Here is a 24,720-nt window from a genome sequence, read left to right on the forward strand (position 1 = left end):
TAACAGTTAACACCGGCTTTATAACGCCCTTCTCCATGTCAAGGGAAGGATAACTCAAGAATTTCAGCACGAAATCTTCATCATAAGCATTGACTGTACTCTATACTTTGTAGAGAGTAATTATAGATATGATAACACTAGAAGGGATAGAGGATAATGAAGATAAGATGTAGATTGATGCTACATAATCAACTACCAATCTCCGAAAGTACAAGCGTAACAGGACAAAATGTACTCACAAGAGCAATGGGCTACACTTCTACACTGGCATGTCTGTGTATTCAACTTTTTGGTAAGATTAAATATAGATCTAATATTTTTTAGTAAATGGCGAGCGAGGGAGATAAAATGTAGAATGCTACACAATGAACCAATCCCTCTTCCCATAATTAATAGTGTTTTGAACACTGGTGTACTGTACAAAATGTTCTTATATTCTGGGACGGAGGGAGTAGCCGTTAATGTAAGTACAGTGATAGATGACGTTCAGTCCTTACAAGAGGACTGCAGAGCTAAACCTCTTCAAAAGCATTGGGTTGATTCTAAATTTATTTAAGAGTCCATATAGATCTTATAATGTCCACCAAATGGACGATAACGAGGCTAACATGTGCAGTGATGCTACATAATCAACCAGCTATGAAAGTAAGTATGGTCATACAGGGCAAGAGGTACTCACTAGAGCAATGTAGTGTGCAGTATAGTTGTGAGATTCTGTGGTCCCTTGAGAATGAATGTTCTTCTGCAAACAGTTTTCATACAAGTGAGACGTTAAGGCAGATGCAGAAATGTAGTTCAATTTGTGATGTGATATCATAGACAGTACCTTACGCTGCAGACGAGACCAATGTGTAACAAGATTATTCCAGTCACTGTCTGATAAATGTAGCACCGGAGACTTTACAGAAATTTCGTTTAGAGGCTTGCCATCGAAGTGTGCTTGCCTCAGGTAGGAACGATACTTCATCAACGAGTGCTTGAAAAGTGCAACCAACCCTTGCTCGTCTTGACAATCTAGTTTGGTGCTCGCCTATTTAAAAGAATGAAATCTTGTGTCTTCTGTCAGCAGAAACATATGCAGTAATTACCATGAATAACATTAGTACATTACTTATGTGTAAGTTGCGGAGGAAGACTGGAAATTGTTCCGTGTCTGCGGTATAATCTTTCCATGATGGAAAGATGCGCACAAAGTTCCTGACAACAATATAAGTTTTTCTTCTAAACTGGGAAGAAATGGAACGGGGGTCCTATTTGCTGCAATTGGGGCTCTCTCTGGTTCGAAAAGGGATTTGGCAACTGGATTTGGTGTACTCTTTGTTGGAATGGGGGTTTTGCGTCGTAGAGCTGGTGCTATGTCAACTGGCATCAGCATACTGTTTGCTGCAGTTGGGGTCTGCTGAGGGGCATCAGAGATGACCAGTGTGGTAGGGCTAGAGTCTGCTAGAGTTGGGGCCGTGTTTTGTGGGTCAGGTGTTATTGCAACTACACCTAATGGGCTATTTGACTTATCAGGTGTCACTACCTTTTCCAAATACTTTGCTCGTGCTCCTCCACGGTCAGCAATCACCCTCTTCCTTTTGAACTTCTAATACACAAGAACAACATTTGAATGGATAAATATGGTATGATGACAGATGGAATATGTACTGAAAATGGATAGGCAGGGCGCATTCACATACACAATGTGTAAACTAATCTAATGGCAGTGCAACAAAGTAGAAGCAATGCAAAGCATCAGTTGCAAGATATGTGCGACCAATATAACCTTGGAAAGTTAGAGAAAGTACCTTGATGGGTGAATAAGATAGGGCATCTGCCTCTGACTCCTCCACTAGGGAGCTACATTGACTTAGGTCTCCCTCTAGCTCGGGATCACTATTAGGATCATATTCTGAGCATGAATCTGTAGGTGGAGAGCGTTTGCATTGCATTGCATCCAGACTTGATTTCAGTCCCTTAATGCCAAGTTTGACAACCATTGCATTGTTCTACCTTATTCTTTCATGCGCGCAAGCTCATAATCATTATGATGCTGTTCAGTATCTGAGATTCATGAAAACATAAAAAGTAGTCAGATTATCTATGGAATGCATTGCGGATTCAACTCGAAGAGTGTCTTCCTAAAAACCCTTGCATATGCAAAGTTCACCCCCAACTATACTGACCAGACCACACACAAAAATACAAACCTCTTATGTCTCTATAACAGGCAGACACACATTTCAAAACTGAAGTAGGAACATTATAATCATATCAAATCTGTATTTGAACAAATAAACTAAGGAATTATGAGTGGCATAATGTTTAGCTTCAAGTGCGGAGTGCTGGTAGTGTGACACAAAGCAAGTAGGTAGATTGTATTCCATGCAAAAGATCATAGTCTATGTAAAAGGTGGAAATGACACTTCCTTCTATACAATGCAGTGTTCGTTGCCCACACATGATGGAAGAGATCACATAGAGAAATACTATTCACTCATGTCTATGGTTCCAGTATTTTGAAATAGGGTGGTCCACCCTAAAAGAATATTGACAACCACTGGTACGCGTTAGTGCTATACAAATGGTTTTTAACCCCTTTCCGCGACGACATTTGGAACTGTCGCCTAGTGAGTGACGGCGATAGGGGGTCCTTCCCACACGACCCAGAAACCGTCGGGGATATGGAGCCTTGATGCATACAATTGTCCCTATATAACTGTTTCTGATATCTCGAATATCCCAAACGCTTCATCCTTCCTACTCGTTTGTGTCGCATTGCCATCACAGTCGGAGTTTTGTGGTTTTACCTAAAACCAGGCAGATTACAGGCACAAGAGTTTTCCAGGCAGATTCCAGGCACATAAGTTTTACGACGCCTGGCACATCACAAACAGTTAATGATTATAAACCGTGTATGATAGGTAGACAATCACACACATTTAGTTTTCCCCCACCGTATGTGATAGTGTCTGACATCACACACGCTTTGCAAACGGCAACTGTGTGCATTGTTACACACGTTTCCTCTCCATGAACCATGTCGAATTATGATGTATGTCGAACACGTTGTGCTTTCTTAACCGTGTGCACTGTAATGACCCGCACACCGTAATTTCGCCCTAATTTAATTGCTGCTATTTAAAATTGTACCTAATTTAAACTTGAAAGTAGGCTATAGCTTTATTCATATCCATCAGGTTCAAACAACCAATGCATTATTCGATTCACAGGTACATATGTTTAAGAATTACATAAGCACCAAATAAAGGATGATGAACCAGGGTTATATACTTGTATTATTACATATGGTATAGAAAGAGGCGACAGACATTTCGGTTGCTGAACAAGGTGAAGCGGAATGGCCCTATTGTGCTCTCCTGGATGCAGAAGGTATGCAAGACTCTAGTCCAACCCCTTGTGATGGTCGGCCGCCAATCATGTAGTTTGAGAGGTAATCTTGAGTAAACTGCTTCAGGATCCACTACAAAAAAAAAGATTCAGACATTGTCATCTAACACAACTCATTACGGGCAGTAAAAAGAAGGCTACAGGGTTCTTACTTACCATCCTGCAGTTCACTGTTGTTTTGCATAAAGTGTAAACAAATAGTTCGTTTGACGTCTTTGGACCCATTTTAATAACAATCTTTATCAGTTTCCTCACTTGATGCTGGTTCATGAATATCTCATTGCCCCAGAAAGGGTCGAAGTGTGGAACTTCGGCAATGATATATGTACCTAAAAGCACCAAGTTAATATTAGAAGCTAAACAACAATTGAAAATGATGTACTACAACACTCCCTCTACCCCATTATATAAGATTTTATTACATGTATATCTAGACATCATCAGAACATTAAGGTAACACTCTTCCTTGTTGCTATGTAGCCTGGGATTGCATATTTAGTCATTCAGTACAATGCATGTTGCTATGTAGCCTCAGATATATTAAATATGGCCCTAGTTAACCTACTGATAAATTGGTTATAGATATATTCAGTGAAATGTCTGATTCGACGATTAATCCCTTATCAGCCCTAGGCTATATGGTACTAGCTACCGATATCCTGAATAGTGAGTACATATAAGCAATGCGATGAAACTAACCTCGATGGAAAACAACACTGTTCTCAATATTGTCCTACATGAGTACATATAAAGGCATGTTAAGCACAACAGGCTAAACATCAACTAAATATATCCATGGTAGAAAACATAATCTAAAAATGATAGCTTCAATGTGCAGGCTTAAGCACGCTAGTTAAGCAAAAAAAAGAAGTGGAAAGGTGTGTTAACCGCATCAGGCATAACATTTGAAAACAAGCAAATAGTCATTCCAACTTGTATTGTGCAGGTTTAAAGTATACTATTTATTGTTAAAAACAAGCAAATAGCCTCGCGGTCCTCTCGCGCCATAGCCGAGCTCGCCACCCTGGCTCCGGCGGAACAAGGTCAACCGGATGTGTGTGATAACCCACAAGTATAGGGGGTCGCAACAGTTTTTGAGGGTAGAGTATTCAACCCAAATTTATCGATTCGACACAAGAGGAGCCAAAGAATATTCTCAAGTATTAACAGTTGAGTTGTCAATTCAACCGCACCTGAAAGACTTAATATCTGCAGCAAAGTATTTAGTAGCAAAGTAATATGCAAGTAACGGTAACGGTGGCAAAAGTAATAGTATTGGTTTTGTAGTGATTGTAATAGTAGCAACGGAAAAGTAACTAAGCAAAGATCAATATATGAAAAGCTCATAGGCAATGGATCAGTGATGGATAATTATGTCGGATGCGATTCCTCATGCAATAGTTATAACATAGGGTGACACAGAACTAGCTCCAGTTCATCAATGCAATGTAGGCATGTATTCTGAATATAGTCATACGTGCTTATGGAAAAGAACTTGCATGACATCTTTTGTCCTACCCTCCCGTGGTAGCGGGGTCCTATTGGAAACTAAGGGATATTAAGGCCTCCTTTTAATAGAGTACCGGAACAAAGCATTAACACTTAGTGAATACATGAACTCCTCAAACTATAGTCATCACCGGGTGTGGTCCCGATTATTGTCACTTCAGGGTTACCGGATCATAACACATAGTAGGTGACTATTGACTTGCAAAATAGGATCAAGAACTCACATATATTCATGAAAACATAATAGTTTCAGATCTAAAATCATGGCACTCGGGCCCTAGTGACAAGCATTAAGCATAGCAAAGTCATAGCAACATCAATCTCAGAACATAATGGACACTAGGGATCAAACCCTAACAAGACTAACTCGACTACATGATAAATCTCATCCAACCCATCACCGTCCAGCAAGCCTATGATGGAATTACTCACGCACGGCGGTGAGCATCATGAAATTGGTGATGTAGGAAGGTTGATGATGACGATGGCGATGGATTCCCCTCTTCGGAGCCCCGAACGGACTCCAGATCAGCCCTCCCGAGAGAGATTAGGGCTTGGCGGAGGCTCTGTATCATAAAACACGACGAATCCTTCTCTCTGATTTTTTTCTCCCCGAACGTGAATATATAGAGTTGGAGTTGAGGTCGGTGGAGCATCAAGGGCCCACGAGGCGGGGGGCGCGCCCCCCACCCTCATGGACAGGGTGTGGGCCCCCTGACATTGATTCTTTCGCCAGTATTTTTTATATATTCCAAAAATATTCTCCATGAAGTTTTAGGTCATTCCGAGAACTTTTATTTCTGCACAAAAATAACACCATGACAATTCTGCTGAAAACAACGTCAGTCCGGGTTAGTTCCATTCAAATCATGCAAGTTTGAGTCCAAAACAAGGTCAAAAGTGTTTGGAATAGTAGATACGATGGAGACGTATCAACTCCCCCAAGCTTAAACCTTTGCTTGTCCTCAAGCAATTCAGTTGACAAACTGAAAGTGATAAAGAAAAACTTTTACAAACTCTATTTGATCTTATTGTTGTAAATATGTAAAGCCATCATTCAAGTTTTCAGCAAAGATTATGAACTAACCATATTCACAATAACATTTAGGTCTCATGTTTACTCATATCAATAGCATAATCAACTAGCGAGCAATAATAAAAAATCTTGGATGACAACACTTACTCAAAATAATCATAATATGATATAACAAGATGGTATCTCGCTAGCCCTTTCTGAGACCGCAAAACATAAATGTAGATCACCTCTTAAGATCAAGGACTGACTAAACATTGTAATTCATGGTAAAAGAGATCCATTCATAGTCATACTCACTGTAAACTAATAGTAATACATGCAAATGACAGCGGTGCTCTCCAACTGGTGCTTTTTAATAAGAGGATGATGACTCAACATAAAAGTAAATAGATAGGCCCTTCACAGAGGGAAGCAGGGATTTGTAGAGGTGCCAGAGCTCGATTTTGAAATAGAGATAAATAATATTTTGAGTGGTATACTTTCATTGTCAACATAACAACCGAGAGATCTCGATATCTTCCATGCTACACACATTATAGGCGGTTCCCAAGCAGAGTGGTAAAGTTTATACTCCCCCTACCACCAACAAACATCAATCCATGGCTTGTCCGAAACAACTGGTGCCTCCAACTAACAACAATCCTGGGGGAGTTTTATTTGCAATTATTTTGATTTGGTTAGAGCATGGGACTGGGCATCCCGGTTACCAGCCATTTTCTCGTGAGTGAGGAGCAGAGTCCACTCCTCTTGAGAATAACCCGCCTAGCATGGAAGATATAGATAGCACTAATTGATACATGAGCTATTCGAGCATACAAAGCAGAATTTCATTTGAAGGTTTAGAGTTTGACAAATGCAAATTTACTTGGAACGGCAGGTAGATACTGCATATAGGAAGGTATGGTGGACTCATATGGAATAACTTTGGGGTTTACGGAGGTGGATGCACAAGCAGTATTCCCGCTTAGTACAAGTGGAGGATAGAAAGAGACTGGGAAGCGACCAGCTAGAGAGCGACAAACAATCATGAACATGCATTAAAATTAATTAACACTGAGTGCAAGCATGAGTAGGATATAATTCACCATGACATAAATATCATGGAGGCTATGTTGATCTTGTTTCAACTACATGCGTGAACATGTGCCAAGTCAAGCCACTCGAATAGTTCAAAGGAGGATACCACCCTATCATACCACATCACAACCATTTTAATAGCATGTGGGCATGCAAGATAAACCATTATAAACTCCTAGCTAATTAAGCATGGCATGAGCAATTATAATCTCTAATTGTCATTGCAAACATGTTTCATTCATAATAGACTGAATCAGGAACGATGAACTAATCATATTTACAAAAACAAGATAGGTCGAGTTCATACCAGCTTCTCTCATCTCAATCAGTTCATCATATATCGTCATTATTGCCTTTCACTTGCACAACCGAACGGTGTGGATAATAATAATAGTGCACGTGCATTGGACTGAGCTGGAATCTACAAGCATTCAATACAAGAAAGAAGACAAGGCAATATGGGCTCCTGGTTAGATCAACAATAATGCATATAAGAGCCACTCAACATTTTCATCATGGTCTTCTCCTCTCGACCTCCAAAGAAAAGAAAGGAAATAAAACTATTTACACGGGAAAGCTCCCAACAAGAAAAAGAAGAACAAGAAATCTTTTTGGGTTTTCTTTTTAATTATTACTACTACAGACATGGAAAGTAAACTAGCTAAAATCTACAACTAATTTTTTATGTTTTTCTAAAGGTTTTTCAAACACACAAGAAGAACGTCGGAAAATAAAATAAACTAGCATGGATGGTACAATGAAAAAGTATGAGCACCGACAACTGGCATGAGTGTGTGAACATAAATGTAATGTCGGTGAGAGATACATACTCCGGCAAGCTTAGGCTTTTGGCCTACGTTGGTCTAGGGCCATGGCTGGCCTGGTGGATATCCAAAGTTGTAGATGGGATCGTACTGTGATGCAACTACTATTGCCTCACGGGCTGCAGCTTGGAGGCGAGCTGCCTCCGTCCTCCTCTCGTACTCGTTCGCCTCCTCCCTGATTATAACATATCTCCCTTTTGTCTGAAAGTCAAAGAAAGCAGGAGCAGAGAGAGCAACATGGACGGTGCGCCGTCTGTCAAAGATTAGTCGGTACTGGGGGAACTGTTCATTCCTCTCAACAAACTGATGACAAACCATAGCATTATAATCTAGATAAGCAGGAGGCAACTCAATATCATTCTCATGTATGGGTATATCAAGAAAATTAGCTACACGAGTTGCATAGATTCCACCAAACAAGTCTCCACTTAAACTATTAAGATGCAACCTACGTGCAATAATAGCCCCCAAGTTATATTGTTTATCACCTAATACAGCACTCTTGAGGACACTGAGATCTGGAACCCACATGTGACAAGCCTCATCTTTACTGTTAATGCATCTACCCATGAAGAGAGCAAAATAATGTATGGAAGGAAAATGAATGCTCCCTATGGTAGCTTGTGTAATTTTCCTAGATTCCCCCACATTAATACTAGCAAGAAAGTCTTTATATTCAGATTTGCGAGGTTCACTAACATTGCCCCCATGTGGGAGTTTACAAGAAGTATTAAAATCTTCTAGGTCCATGGTATATGATTTATCATAAAGATCAAATAGAACAGTGTGAGAGTTGCGCGAGGATGTAAATTTGAACCTTCTCACAAAGAAATCAGTTAGGTAGTGGTATTGCAGGCACTTATCTGTCACGAAGCTCTCAAGATCAGCATTGCGCGCATACGCGTCAAATTCTTCCTTGATGCCTGCACGGATCATAAACTCCTCCGACGGCCATTCGCAAGGCCACACTTGAGCTTCCCTTGGTAGTTCATAGTCTGCCTCACGTATAGCAAGCCTAGGTGCCTGCTTTCTTGAGGAACCACCTTGGTACATTTTCCTAGACATATTTCTTCCTTTGAAAAATTTCTGAAATTTTTAGTAACTCAAAATAAAAGTGAACCAAACTCAACAAGATTGATAGCAACTACTCCCACAAGTGCCTAGAGGCCATATAATGCAATAAAACTACTTTTGACCACATACATTTAACATGCAAGCTCAAGAACAGAGTCACCTAAGCAGCAAAAATTTGCAATAAATAAAGCATTAGAACAAAAACTAATTGGACCATTGGAGGAGTCACATACCAAAGAACAATCCCCCAAAGCAGTTTTGTGAATGGAGCTTTGAGCAAATAGATCGAAAATGGCAGCAAGATGAGTTAGAACTCGGGTTTGAGCTGGTGGATGATTTTTTCTGGAGGAAGACGGAGTGTGTGGATGCAAGAATAAGTGGAGGGGCTCACGTGGGGTCCATGAGGTAGGGGGCGCGTCCTAGGGGGGTGGGCGCGCCCTCCACCCTCGTGGGCACATGATGGGTCCCCGTGGTGTGTTCTCAGTGCCAATAATTCTTAAATATTCTAGAAAAATCATATTAAATTTTGAAGGCATTTGGAAAACTTTTATTTTCGGGTTTTTTTTATTGCAAGGGTAGGGTTGCGGCCGAGCAGACCCTGAACGCGGGGTCTGCTCGGCCGCAGCCCGCGTCGGCCTGCAAATCCGTTTCTTTGTGAATTGTAAATGAGTTTTGTGGGTCGGTGTTTTACGGATATGCTGGATATGCTCTTAGTCTGGTCTTCATATGGTCATCTAGCATTGGAAATCAAACCCTTAAGAAAGGTTCCGAAGTATATTCCATGAAAGTTTCATCGTAGTCAAAATAAAATATCAGATTGTTAGCACCGCTATTTGGCTGCGTAGAGGGGTTCTATGTATCGAGGCATTCTTGCCTCTTGACTGTAACTCTATAACCTTAGAACAGAACTCATTTCCACGAGAAAAGAAGAAGGGGCCTTGTTCAGCTGCTACATAACATATCAATAATGGAATAAAACTTAAAAAGCAAAATAAAAGAAAAAAGAAAAGAAAATCAGAACCTTCTTTGGTGAAAGAAGATGAAAGAGGACACACCTGAATTGTGTCATGACTTCTCTAAAAATAGAATTGTGTCATGACAACCCTAAAGAAAAATTGTGTCATGACGTAGATAAAGATAAACTACACATTCAAGTTAAAAAAAAGACTACAAGTTGTGACCGTGTCAAACATAAATGTTTTCTAATTTACATGGATCTTTTTGAACGCAGTAAAAATAATCTCTATCTCTACCACTTAGAAAGAACGTAAGGTTTCTATTTCACCTTTTTTTTCATCACCCCTTCGTCCAACATTTCCTATATCTATACTACTTATAAAAGAGCAAATATTATCTTTTCTAAGTGCACCCCACAAAACGTACACGGATACATTACCATCGCATGATTAGTCCCACTAAATTCAATCTAACGGCTAGCCTTAACCGAATCTGTTCTCTGTGTGCACTTAGCAATTTACATTGACTGACCGTACTCCACCGCGGAGGAAAATATGAAAGTCCATGCCTAGTCAATTAGGAAACTATAATCACGGACACATCCTATTAAGAAACTAATCACGGGCACATCTAATTATTAGGAAACTAATGACAAACCCATCCTATTATTAGGAAAAAAAACACCCGTGCATCCTATTATTAGGAAAATAATTACCAGCCATCCTATTAAGAAATTAATTACGGACGCATCTAATTATTGGGAAACTAATCATGGCTGCATCCTATTAGATAACTAATCACAAACGCATCTAATTATTAGGAAACTAATCGCGAGCGCATCCTATCGTCTCCTACCAGGGAATCGTGATCGCGAGTCGCCAGCCGTCACCAGCCCACCACACACGCGAGCCACAATGGGAGACACGTGAGGAGGAGCTGCGGCTTCCTCCGAACACACTTCTACTGACTGCAACGACTTCGTCCACATCCTGGGCATGCTCTCCAGGAACCACCGGCATCCGCGTCGACTTCGGCTCCATCCACAACACTCACGCTGGCAACCACCCACCGCCGAGGTCCTTCAAGTGGGGGCAACACAGAGTATCTTGGACCAGTATAAGCGGGCCAAAAAAATCTGCCCCCACAACCATGCATGTAGATTCGCCTGGTCGCCAACCATCATCGTCCCCAGGGCGGTGCAGGTCTCGGCCACTGTGCAGCAGGTGAAGCTAATCACGGCCCCATCTCACTTGCCCGAAGCCACCGCCGACTCCCTCAGCTCTGACGCGTGCTGCTCCGTTGGACACGCTTGTCCGGTACTCGCGCGTGGACGACGTCGTCCAAAGCTAATCCCGATGCATGAAGGCCGCCGCCTCAAAGCTGGATGACTGACTCACCTGCGTCGACAATGCCGCCCAGCTGGTGAGAGGACACGGTCGCCGCGGCCGCTCGCAGGCCTAAACGACGGAGACGCTCGCCTTCACGCGAACGCACCACACACACACATTAATCAAGTAAGTATCGAGTGTTGTTTTTTTACTGTCATCACTACCTCGCCGGTGGTGACACATCTAGAAGTACATGAACTAGAGATGAAGCAATGAGAAACAGAGGAGCGTTGGAGCACACACAGAGACGTTCGCCTTCTTTCTTTCTTTATTTTTTCACTGATTTTCGCGTACCCGCAATAGACATCCTGACTACCGGTTATTACATGGCCAACTCACGACTACATAATGAACTCACAAACAAATTGGTTGAACCAAGACCTTACTTGCAGTCATGAAATTATGTTTCACTGAAAAAACCCAGAAGTTTGCATAAGTTTTAATGGAAAAAACTAAAGTTCGCATAAGTTTTACTAAAAAAAACTGAAGTTTACATAAGTGTATTTGTTTGTCCAGCAGATACATGGCAATTGTAATTTTACATGAGCATTTTCATACCATCCTTATCTACAGTTGAGTTAACATGTTTTCCTGATAAAAAACTTGGACTACATACAAGAGAAGCAAAAACTGCATGTTGATTATGATGATGATGAATGTAGGATATTTTGTGGTCGTGGTAAATTTCATATCATTTAGTACATAAACAATATTCACAATTTTATTTTATTACCATCAATTGTGTTGAGTTTCTTTTATATATATGTATTGACCCTCTTCTTTAAATTAGATGTGACAGATGCGGAATGAACTCATACCACATGATCGCATACGAGCAATTCAAGAGGAATTGGCGGGATTCTTTCTTGACCATGTCATACATAAAGATGAAGAATGCCATGTGAAAGTTGAAATCGATTTTAGATGTTAGGGATTATAAGAGATGTTATATTGTATATATGTAATAGTGTCGGATAGATATATACAAAAACTTGTTGTTCGATCAATCTCGGAGAAAGAGAGGTCACTTCTCTCTGTATATGTTCATGACGATCTTGTGTAATTCTTGACTGAAATTTGTTGGCATTGAAACGGTTCCTTAGCTTGTCCTAAGTGACATTTTCATGTGTGACTATACTTGCATAAATGTGTGCATATAAAGAATCATGATGAATCTTCTAAATAATTTTGAATTTTATACATTGAGAAAAGTGGATGGTCTTTTAATACAGGAGACATGTTGATTAAGAAGAAACGATATTTCAAATTATTTGTATGAGTTGGAAATAAGAGATCGTGTACTTTATAGGGAAATTTCAAATTTATGAATAAATTGTCTTGTATTAAGTTTAGTATAATATGTTAATCCAAATAGATGCGTATTGCGTGTGCACACTTATTAGTTCAAATAGACATGCATTGCACGTGCACACTTACTAGTAATAATCAATCAACTTAATTTAGTTAGGTTCGGAACCAATTTTACTTTAATTTACTTACCAAACTTCTGATCAAAATATAAAGTAATTCACAGGCAGAAATTAACGAACATTTATTTACACATTCGCATTATTATAGACAGATAAATCACAAGGTACCATACTACTCTCTCTGTCCCATAATATAAAAATGTTTTTAAGTGACGTTCTTATATTATGGAACAGAGGGAATATAATATTTATATCCCGTTCCAACGCACGGGCATTGTTCTAGTCTACCCTTAATAATAAAGCAAATAGTGCTTTTGGTCGTCCGTCCAAATAATCGTCCCTGAATTAGCTATAAATTACCCGTTGTTCCACCCGCAAGTTAAGAAAATGATTTGGTTTTTATTTCAAAAGGCGCCGCCATGCTCAGTGGTTTTATAATGTAATACCCTATCTAAAACATAGACACACTACTAGTATGGTGGCTAGAGCATGTTGCTTCTACCCTGGAGACCAGAGTTTGAATCCTGGTAATACCGATTTTTTGCCTCCTTTTTTAGACACCTCCTCCACCCCCTACGGGGTATGACGCCCTTTGTTTTTATTTATTTTGTCTTTTCTTTTCTTTTCTCATTTATGTTTAAGTTTTTCTTCTTTAAATTAATTTCAGAATTCCAAATTATAAAAAATTCTAGTTATAAAATAATGTTAGAGAAATTATAAAATGTGAGTGAATTAAAAAAATCTTTGGGAAATTATAAAATTTTCGTTGTTTTAAAAAGTGTTGGTGATTTTATGAAACTATTAGAAAATTATAAAAAAACACAATCTGGAAAAACATGTCGGCAACTAAAATCATGTTCATGATTTTGAAAAAAAAATGATTGTGTATTCAAAACATATTCGTGAATCTGGAAAAAAGCATGGAATTTTAGAAAATATTCAAAAAATCAAATGTTTTTTGTGAAATTCAAAATTTATCCCCAATTTTTAAAAAAGTCATCAATTCAAAAAATGTTAGCTGAGTCAAAAAATATTCATGAATTCAAAAACTAATCATGCATTTCAATAAATGTTTGTCTAAACAAAACAAATGTTCGTGATTTTTTATAGATGTCCTAATTTAAAAAAGGTGTTTGTTGATTCGAAAAATTGTTCACCGATTTAGAAATATTTTATGTCTAGAATTTGATTACTTTTTGGAAAGTCTTTATATGTCTAGGCATTGGGAGTAGTTCGTGGTTGATTAGATTTGTTTTTAAAGATTTAAATAGTCCCTTGCACGAGACATTGGCAAGTGTGTCGTGCAGTGGCAAGCTCATTGCCTAGGGATTTACCATGTCCAATGCATTGCGATCATGTGGACATTGTGTTCATCATCAATGAGAGTAAAGAAGAAAGATATGTGGCAACATGGTGAGCCACCGTGTTAAAATAGAGGACACTCATATGTCTGGATGTTGAGTCATACTTATTTGGCTAGCATGTATTTTTGTATGTCTCCCGTTGCAACACACGGGCATGTTTGCTTGTAAAATAATAAAAGTTGAGACCAAGAAGAACAACGATAAAATCTCTCATCCATCAATTTGAAAAGAAGAGGAAAAGAGCCTAACATGCAGTCTGGTCTTGTAACGGGCAAAACCTCGCGGAGAGCCCAATAAAGGGCATCAGCTGCTTGGAAAAGCCCAATAGATGATTGGATTCCGAGTCGTACGCGACTCTCCCACCTCCACAAATCCACAGCCTCCCCTCCCCTCCCCTCCCCCTCATCCATCTCCGGCGACCTCCAAGCTACCGACGAATCCCAACCATCTCGCCCGCCGCCGAAGCCGAAGCCGATACGAGTTCATCCTCTACCGAGCGTCGTCATCCCGTCTGCTTTGGGGTCTCCGCGAGCCGCCCGCGGTCTTGGAAGCCGAGGAGGTCCTAGGGTTGGCCATCCTGCGTGTGAGTATCTCTCTCTGTCTCTGCGTACATAGATTCATCTCGCCAGTTATTAGTTAAGTAGAGGCGATTACTAGTTTGAGACCTTTTTTTGCTATTAAAGTGCGGAATAGACGAGAATGTCCTCTGACGAAATCGTGTACGTTAACGATAGGGTTTCCGATGAATCTGTGTGATTAATGGCCATGGAAAATTCTTTGTGTAAATAGTTCTAGTCTAGTTCTACTTGGCCCCATAGAAATACAAGTGTATGGTGGGTTGCATTTATTCGCATCAGCGATTTGGAGGGATTAAGTTATTGGGGAAAGTCCTTAGGCTAGATAGTGGAAAAGGCTCACTGCAGGTTGTCTGGACATCACAGTGGGGACTCTCTTAATTGAGTTATATACATGGTAAAACTATCAGCCGCTCTCGAGGTTTGCTTCCGTGCCATTACTTGTTGGACACACTTATAGTAACATGGTAGAATTTGTCGACCTTGAGAGCTTAATTGGGCATTTCATGGTTAGTAAGGGACACATGAATTTTCAGCCATTTGAGGTAAAGACTGATCTACATTTGTCTCAGGTGGCAATATATCTGCAAATATTCGCGTATTTTGGGAAAAGGTTCATTATATTATACTTTTCAACTACCTGCATGTGACATAAGCTTTGAGGCTTTAAGCTAATAAGAGGATCCCTCTGTTTTTGGTCCAGGTTTGTGTTCGCTGAAATATGGAGATACAGACTTCAGGGAAGCCCATTGATATGCTGATGGAGAAGGTTCTCTGTATGAATATTCTTTCTTCTGATTACTTCAAGGAGCTCTACAGGATGAAGACCTATCATGAGGTCATTGACGAGATCTACAACCAAGTTGATCATGTGGAGCCTTGGATGACTGGCAATTGCAGGGGTCCTTCCACTGCATTTTGTCTCCTCTACAAGTTCTTCACCATGAAGCTTACTGTGAAACAGATGCATGGTTTGTTGAAGCATCCTGACTCCCCATACATTAGAGCTGTAAGTTTCTTTGACATAAGTCACTTTTGACAAATACACGCATCATGGTTGTTGTGTCTACTCGTTATATTTGTTTGCGATTAATGCATGCACTAGGTTGTATGTCAAAGTTGTACGAAAACAAAGTGTTAGTATGTTTGCAGTGACAAACTGGTGTTATCAACTTATCCTAACTCTTCCATTTTTTTTACGTTCACTTATTACATTTTGGTTATAACCACTAACAGTCATATGACTTGCTTTCTTGGATGGCCTTGTGTCTTGATTTTGGTCCTAGGACACGTGGATGAACAAAGTTTGCAAGCAGTAGTGTACCAGTCTGTGCATTGGATTTGTGAGCATTTTTTGTTTGTCTTCATTTATCGTGTTAGATAATCAGCTGGCTTCTACTAAATAACCAATTGGTGTTTGTTTTTGCAGATAGGATTTTTGTATCTTCGATATGTTGCTGATCCAAAGATCCTATGGACATGGTATGAGCCCTACTTGAAGGATGATGAGGTATTGCTGTTTTTGAGTTTTCATTTGTATATTTCTTGTACTTTTATGTTTTTTGCTGTTATATGTACTTTCATAAGTCCATAAGACCATAACCATATTGAGCTTCCATTTAATTTCCAAATAATAAGTGGATACGGTCCATTAGAGGAGCTATATGGCCTGCAACTAGCTTGTTCAAGAAAGATGTGCTAATTGCAGAAGTCATGCTATACAAACCAAGGAATACAAGTTTATAATTAATAAGGAAATATATCGAGTCCATTTGATTTCATCATTATTAACTAATTAGCTAGTTAGCCATATAATTATAATTTTTGGCTTGATGCAGGAATTCTCCCCTGGATCTAATGGTCGCATGACAACCATGGGTGTATATGTGCGTGATCTTATACTTGGACAGGTCTGCATCTCAAGTTCTTGCTTTCAGAATAAAAATAAGTGCACTTGTTTGTTTGACATTTTTTTTCCTGTTTATGTCGTTATAACTGAAGAATGTTTGTTCCTTTCTCTATTGGCTCACCTTCCTGTAGCTAATTCTTTTAATTCTCATGTGAACTAGATTACTATACTACATGAGTTTATTTCTCCATGCTACTTCTCACCTTCTATTTTCTGATGCTGTTAACAGTTTTTAATCTTGTGTTTATTGTATATATGTTCAGAAACTATGCCAACTAGCTGGACAAATTTTTTAGTCAGGCAAGTCATGGTTCAACAACATAGCTTGCTCATAGTATATGCTCTTCTCTTTTCCAAGAAGCTGTGTCAAATTCATAGATAGTTGGTTAAAGGTTTATTTGTGATTCTCAATGGCCATAGCACAACATTGGATTGAATTGTGTCGCCTAATTTGACTTTATGTTTGCAAGTTTATATTGACAAGCATGTTGCTCTGTTTTCCTTGTGCAGTACTACTTTGATAGTATCCTTCCAAGAGTTCCTGTTCCAGTAGTTCGTCAAGTAACAACCAATCTTGAGAAGATGAAGCTGCCTACCAAGCTTTCTGGGGTGACTGGAGACAGTCGCCACGGATCAGAGGACACTGCCCGTCGCCCCCCATCTGTTAAAGCTTCTCTGTCGGTTTCTTTTGGACAGCGTGTGCCGCACCGTGCTTCCACACGGGATTCTTCCCCAGTGCGGCGAACAGTCACCCAAGATGATCATCGGAGATCATCTTCACCATTTCGTCGCAGTGTAAGTCGGGAGGGGCCTTACAATGACCGTTCAAGTCACGACCGAGAAGGTAACCGTTCAAGCCGTGACCGAGATACTGACCGTTCAAGCCGTGATCGAGATACTGACCATTCAAGCCGTGACCGAGATACTGGCCGTTCAAGCCGTCACCGAGAGCGTGATCGTTCAAGCCATGACAGAAAGCGTGATTATGACCGTGACAGCAGGGATTGTGACTATTACAGGTCCAGGCATTCAGAAGAAAGAAGGGATTACCGAAGCGAGCGTGACAATAGTAGACACAGACGCTCCAGCTCATGTCATAGGAGCAGAAGCCGGAGTCGTAGCAAGAGCAGGAGCCGGAGTCGGAGCAGGAATGAGCATCGATCTAGTCCATTTGGGGATATAAGCAAAGAGAAGGCTGCTGCTGCCTCGAGCAACCTAGCTAAGCTGAAAGACCTGTACGGCGACGTAACTGAGAAGAAGGATGACGGTGATGCCAGGCGGCTTCACCATGATTCATGTGCCGAGGAGGTTATTAGGCTGGGAGGCCCTAGGTGGAGATAAATTTGAACTGCCGACTCTGTCATCAAGGTCATGTTACTCCACCGTTTGATCTACCGGCTTCTGCATTGACATTAGTGAGAGCTCAGTCTTTGTAAACGCTTGTACTTTATGTTGGTTCATCAATCCATGTCTTTCGGACGTGCAGTCAGTCTACCAAATTCATCAACACAACGTTATCATGTTAGGCTGAATGTTTGACGTGTACCAACTGGGTTACATGATGTCTGGCACTAGAGCAAAAATGAAGAATGCAATGATACATCTCTTTCATTTGAAGAAAGAATGATACATCTCTAACGCGTAAGATTGAAATCCTTGTCATGTCATTTGAAAGCCATGTGCTAATGAGTTGCATTCAACTGCCTTGAAAATGTATATCAGAGTGGTTTTGCTAAATCTTTTTTTTTTTTTTGAATGTTGGCAAAGCTTGCCAAATTCATTGATCAGAAGAGAGAACAAGGTACAAAAGGGGTCCAAGTGTCCCAGAAACAGGACAGTCAGCGCAAGAAGAAGGGAAAATAAAGAGAAAGAAGAGAGAAGCTAGCGAGGGTGGGGGCTCAGCCCGGATCAAAGGGGATCCCAGCACCTGCCAAATTCCACAACCTGATCTCGTCCCTAATCTTACGCCTGAAGCTTTCCAGAGTCAAGAATTCCTTTTGGAAGATCCGTCGATTCCGCTCCTTCCAAATTTCCCAAGCAATCATGTGCACTAAGGAAAGCAGTCCCTTTTTCTTTTCCCTCGCCGTGTTGTCGTGGCATCTCTGAATCCAACGCGCAAACTTAGTGTCGCCTGTCCAATTCGCCGGGCAGAGAGCAGGCATATCTGCAAGCGTGGCGAAGGACTCCCAAATGGTTCTGGACCAGGGGCACTCGATGAGAAGATGAGATGGGGTTTCTAAACTCCGCTCACAGAGCATGCAGAAGTAATCATTTTCCCATCCGCGACGCAAAAGCGCATCAGCAGTCAAAATTCTGTCGAGCATGACAGTCCACATGAAGAACCGGCACTTGCCAGGGGCCCATCCGGACCAGATCAATTTGTAACCATCCATGGGGATCGAGCCGACGAATTGCAAGCGGTAGGCCGAGCATGCGCTGTACTCTTGGTTTTGTTCAAACCTCCAGGCAATGGTGTCAGCTTGGCCCTCAACCAGCTCTACATTATCGAGCAGTGCAGCTAGTTCAGTGAGCTCCGAGACCATATGCTTAGAGAGTCCCCTAGATAGGTCATGCAACCATGTCTCATTCTTCAGAGCATCCCAGACTGAGCGGTTATTTCGCGTCGAGATCTGGAATAGTGATGGGGCAATCGTCTTTGGGCACGATCTATGCAGCCAGCGGTCATTCCAGAAATTTGACGTTCGACCGTCTCCGATTGTTATATTTGTTGCCATTGCGAAGAGTTGTCTATCCTCATTGTAGCAGGGTAGAGGGGAGCTAACCCACGGTCGCGGCGGACGTTGCCATGCCAGCCAAAGCCAGTGTAGCCTAAGAGCCCGACCAAATTTGGCAATGTCTAGGACACCCAGGCCACCAAGATGTTTGGGGCGGCAGATCAAGCTCCATGACACCCTGCAATTCCCACCGTTGCAGGTATTGTCCCCGTTCCAGAGCCAGGCACGACAAATCTGCGACATGGGCTTTATCACCCAGGCTGGTAATTTGTGCACGGTCATCATATATATTGCCAGTGAGGTCAGCCCTGTCTTCAGTAACACCAACTTGCCGCTCTTTGCCATCAAATCACCCTTCCAGGCAGCGGCCTTGTTTCCGAATTTTATGAGGAAGGGGTCCAGGTCCACTTTGGTCAGATTCCGAAGTGAAAGGGGCATGCCAAGATAAGTCGTTGGGAAAGATTTGATTGGAATCCTTAGCGCCGACAGAATGTGCGGAAGGTCCAGGCCGCCGCAGCGAATAGGCAAGGCAGAGCTCTTGTCCATGTTGGTAACGAGGCCTGTGGCCGACGCAAAGCAGTTCAACAACAAGCGGATCATGCAAGCGTTCGCCCATGAAGGGTTCATGAAGAGCGCCACATCATCCGCGTAGAAGGAGCAACGCGGTAACCTTCGACGCCCTGGAAGCTTAGATAATAAACCATGCTCCGTGGCCATGGACATCATTCTTTGAAGTGGGTCCATTGCAAGTATGAACAGGAAGGGGGAGATGGGGTCCCCTTGCCACAATCCACACATGTGGTGAATGACCTCTGATTGCTGTCCGTTTATCATGACCCCCGACGCGGACGTGCGTAATAGCATGGCAATCCATTCCCTCCATCTTTGGCCAAAACCCCTTGCTTCGAGCATGTCCAGGAGATAGGCCCAAGAAATCGAGTCGAAGGCTTTTGCCAAGTCAAGCTTAAGGAGAAAAGCAGGTTTCCTAGACTTATGGAAGAGTCTCGCAGTGTTCTGGACGTATAGGAAATTCTCTTGTATGCTGCGCTTTTTGATGAACACACTCTGACATTGATCCACCAGGGCGTTGAGTTTTGGGGCTAGCCGCAAAGCAAGGATCTTTGAGAAGATTTTGATTATGCTATGAAGTAAGGAGATTGGCATAAAATTCTCCAAGGCATCTGCACCTAATGCCTTAGGAATGAGCACCAGGAGTGCGTGGTTGACACGATCCAGACCTCGGCTATCCATTCGGAATAGCTGTTGGAGGGCAGCGAGCAGGTCCCACTTGATCGTGTCCCAGAAGGTTTTGAAGAAGCCCCCTGAGAAACCGTCGGGCCCTGGCGCCTTATCTGCCGGGATCGCATCCACCGCCCTCTTAATTTCTTCGAGTGATAATTCTTCCTCGAGCTCCTGAAGATCAACGTGTTCAAGGCTCAATTCATCCCAATTGAGCGCAGCCGATCTGTGCTTGTTTGTGCCGAAAATCTGTGTGAAGTGCTCGTGGGCCAGGTTTGTCATGTCTTCCGTCGATGAGACTAGGCCCTGTGGACCGTGCAACACATGGATGGTGTTTCTCTTGTGGCGCGCGTTAGCTTTCCTCTGAAAGAATTTTGTATTGGCGTCACCAACTTTTAGCCAGAGGACTCTGCTTCTCCGTCGCCGCTTGATCTTGATCAGATCAGCTAGTCCCAAAGTGCGGGATTTAAGCTTTGCACGTAGACTGCTCTCTTCCGTGGTTAGGCCCCGCAGATCTTGCGCTTTGTCTAGCTGCAGAATTAGCTCGTTTACCAACGCGAATTGCTTCTGAATGTCCCCCACAATGTTCTTACTCCACTCTTTTAGAGCTTTGCTGAGCCGCCACAACTTGTTATTCAGGCGAGACAGTGGGCAAGAAGATCCAGCGTCCAAAGCCCAAGATTGGTCCACCACCTGTAACGTCCTCGATGCGGCTATATCTCCCACGTGTCGAAGCACGACTTAGAGGCATAACCGCATTGAAAGCAATGTCGCAAGTGAGGTAATCTTCGCAAACAACCCATGTAATACAATAGGGGAAAAGATACATAGTTGGCTTACAATCTCCACTTCACACAATTACATGAATAAAGCATTACATCGTCCAAATACACTCAAGGTCCAACTACGGAACCAAAATAAAAGAAGAACCCCAAATGCGACAAAGGTCCCCGATCGACCCCAACTAGGCTCCACTACTGATCAACTAGAACGAAACAACACAAAGGACAAGATCTTCATAGAGCTCCTCCTTGAGCTTGGTTGCGTCATCTGCACGGACTCATCGGCACCTGCAAGCCGGTTTTGGAAGTATCTGTGAGCCACGGGGACTCAACAATCTCGCACCCTCGCGATCAAGACTATTTAAGCTTATAGGTAGGGTAAAAGGTATGAGGTAGAGCTGCAGCAAGCGACTAACATATATGGTGGCTAACATACGCAAATGAGAGCGAGAAGAGAAGGCAAAGCACACAATCGTGAAAAGTATGATCAAGAAGTGATCCTAAAACAACCTACGTCAAGCATAACTCCAACATCGTGTTCACTTCCCGGACTCCGCCGGAAAGAGACCATCACGGTAACACACGCGGTTGATGTATTTTAATTAAGGTCAACTTCAGGTTTTCTACAACCGGACATTAACAAATTCCCATCTGCCCATAACCGCGGGCACGACTTTCGAAAGTTCAAATCCCTGCAGGGGTGTCCCAACTTAGCCCATGACAAGCTCTCACGGTCAACGAAGGAATAGACCTCCTCCCGAGACATTCCGATCAGACTCGGTATCCCGGTACAACAAGACATCCTCGACAATGGTAAAACAAGTCCAGCAAGACCGCCCGATGCGCCGACATCCTGATAGGAGCTGCACATATCTCGTTCTCAGGGCAACACCGGATGAACACTACGTACAGCTAAAACCAGCCCTCAAGTTTCCCCGAGGTGGCACCGCAAGTGGCTCTAGTTTGGACCAACACTTAGACAAGCATTGGCCCGGGGGGGGGGGGGTTAAAATAAGATGACCCTCGGGATGCGCAACTCCCAAGGGAAAAAAAGGCTAGGTGGCAAATGTTAAAACCAAGGTTGGGCCTTGCTGGAGGAGTTTTATTCAAAGCGAACTGTCAAGGGGTTCCCATTATAACCCAACCGCGTAAGGAACGCAAAATCCGGGAATATAACATCGATATGACGGAAACTAGGGCGGCAAGAGTGGAACAAAACACCAGGCATAAGGCCGAGCCTTCCACCCTTTACCAAGTATATAGATGCATTAATTAAATAAGATATATAGTGATATCCCAACAAGTAAACATGTTCCAACAAGGAACAACATCTCCATGTTCCAACAAGGGACAAACTTCAATCTCCACCTGCAACTAACAACGCTATAAGAGGGGCTGAGCAAAGCGGTAACATAGCCAAACAACGGTTTGCTAGGACAAGGTGGGTTAGAGGCTTGGTTCAACAATATGGGAGGCATGATAAGCAAGTGGTAGGTATCGCAGCATAGGCATAGCAAAAGAGCGAGCAACTAAGCAAGCAAAGATAGAAGTGATTTCGAGGGTATGATCATCTTGCCTGAGATTCCGCAAGGAAGAAGAACGAGTCATGAAGAAGACACACGGACGAAGTCGAACGGATCCTCACAACTCCGGAACGGAACTGAAGCTCACGAGAAAGGCATCCCGGAAAGAAGCAAACAACATAGTAAACAACCATCACATAATCATGGCACGATGCACAACCAAGTATGATGCATGTCCGGTTTAAAGAGGGCAAGACATGGCAAAATGCACAAGCAATCCTACAAATTAAGTGGAGCTCAATATGCAATGAGTTGCATATTGACGGAACACCACATTCAAGTTATTTAGATTCGATCTTGTTTATGTACCCAACAATATTAAATGTTGTTAAACATGGCAAGAGGGTGAGGCATAACAAAACTACACCATCTAAACAATTTAAATGGGGCCGGATATAACAAATAACGAATCCGGTAAATCCCCATATGCATTTAGCAAATTAATGCAAACAACAAATTAAACATTCTTGATGTTGTTAACATGATGCGGATGACATGTGCAAGTTTATGCAATTTTATTAAAAGTTGACAAGAGCATTAAGAAGCATTTGTCATCATGGCGGAAACAAAAGGGGTGCCACAGCAACGATAACGGAAAACGGTGCCACGGCAACGATAACGAAAAATGGTGCCACGACAACATTCCGTTTCCCGGTAACTCGATTGAGATACCGATGCAAAGGAGAAGTGTGCGGATGCATGCAAAAGATGGTGGGGCGCTCCCGGATTCCGGGTGTCCCACGAGTTGGCGACAAGGAAACGAGTGACAATTTGAATAGGGTGCAAAACATGAGCATCTCAAACATCGCAAACATACGTTCACGGACGTTGCCTCGAGGTTATACCTTTGAAGCGTGCGGTATTGCGGCGGTTCGAGTTCGTAGTGGAAGTAGTGGTACTCGCGGATCATAGTGGAAGTAGAGGTTCACGATTCAAAGAGGAAGTAGACGTTCATGAGGTCATCGTGGAAAGTAGCGGTTCACGCGACGGTAGTTGAACTTGACGTTTGCGTTACACGGGTCTTCGGTGACGGTCGTCGTACATGGTTCGGAGTGGTACTTGCATCTTCGGACTTGTCGGTCTCGTCATCTCGAAGGGGTGCTAGACGGTCTTCGCGATTCCGAAGGCGACGGTAGAGGTACAAACGTTCTCGCGGTACTTGGGTCGTCGTGGAACTTGGCGCTTGCGGTATTGATAGCTCGAAAGGGTACTTGGCGGGTCCGAGGTCTCCGGCCGTAGTGGTTCTTGATGATACGGGTAGTCGAACTTGACGAAAAACGGGTCTCCTCGGGGACTTGATGCATCCGAATTCTTCGAGTTTGTAGTGGTACTTGGCGTTCTGGTTCGTGGTGAAGCATGTACTTGGCAGCAAAACAGAGACGAGCAAAAGAAGGAGGGACAACACGGTGGAGGCAAGATCGCTGGACGAGGTCGAGGTACGGAGCAGGGCGCCGAGTGGCACGACACAGTGCAGCTCGAGCACGAGGAGAAGCAGAGGAGGCCCGATGAGGAAGGGGCTTGCTGGCTTGGAGGCTCTGGTGGCCGGCGCCATGACGACTGGGGCCAGCGGCCTACGCTGAGAGCAGCAAGGAGAAGGCCGGGATGGGCAGTGCTTGACGTCGGCGGGCGGCGGCCTCACCGGAGTGGGGAAGGCGGCGACACTGGTGGGAGAAGGAGGTGGGGGTGCGGGCTCGCGCATGCTGATGGCCCCGTGGGCGCAACGGCGGTGAGGAGGCCGACGTGGCTCCGACCTGGTTCCCTGGATCGAAGGAGGAGGGAGGATGAGGGGAGCCGAAGGGAGATCGGGAGGGGGTTCGAGCAGCTGGGGATGGGGATCGGACTGCA

General features: G+C 42.8%; 1 protein-coding gene across 4 annotated transcripts; it reads left to right on the top strand.

Moving 5' to 3' along the window:
• Positions 1-14,285: 14,285 nt before the first annotated feature.
• LOC123040638 (pre-mRNA splicing factor SR-like 1) lies at positions 14,286-18,181 on the top strand. Of its 4 annotated transcripts, XR_006418222.1 has the most exons (7): positions 14,336-14,635; positions 15,331-15,636; positions 15,914-15,970; positions 16,057-16,137; positions 16,466-16,537; positions 16,800-16,836; positions 17,047-17,062. XR_006418222.1 is itself a non-coding variant. In XM_044463431.1 (6 exons), the coding sequence occupies exons 2-5, from the start codon at positions 15,349-15,351 to the stop codon at positions 16,830-16,832; spliced, it is 474 nt and encodes a 157-aa protein (XP_044319366.1). In that variant the 5' UTR covers positions 14,286-14,635; positions 15,331-15,348; the 3' UTR covers positions 16,833-16,836; positions 17,047-17,324. The 4 variants fall into 4 exon arrangements, 2 of the variants coding, with proteins under 2 accessions (XP_044319366.1, XP_044319360.1); XM_044463431.1 differs by lacking the exon at positions 15,914-15,970 and having other exon boundaries at positions 14,286-14,635; positions 17,047-17,324; XR_006418223.1 differs by lacking the exon at positions 16,800-16,836 and having other exon boundaries at positions 14,337-14,635; positions 17,047-17,182.
• The last annotated feature ends 6,539 nt before the right edge of the window (positions 18,182-24,720 follow it).

This window comes from Triticum aestivum, chromosome 1A (genome assembly GCF_018294505.1).
Source record: "Triticum aestivum cultivar Chinese Spring chromosome 1A, IWGSC CS RefSeq v2.1, whole genome shotgun sequence".
Classification (NCBI taxonomy): Eukaryota; Viridiplantae; Streptophyta; class Magnoliopsida; order Poales; family Poaceae; genus Triticum; species Triticum aestivum.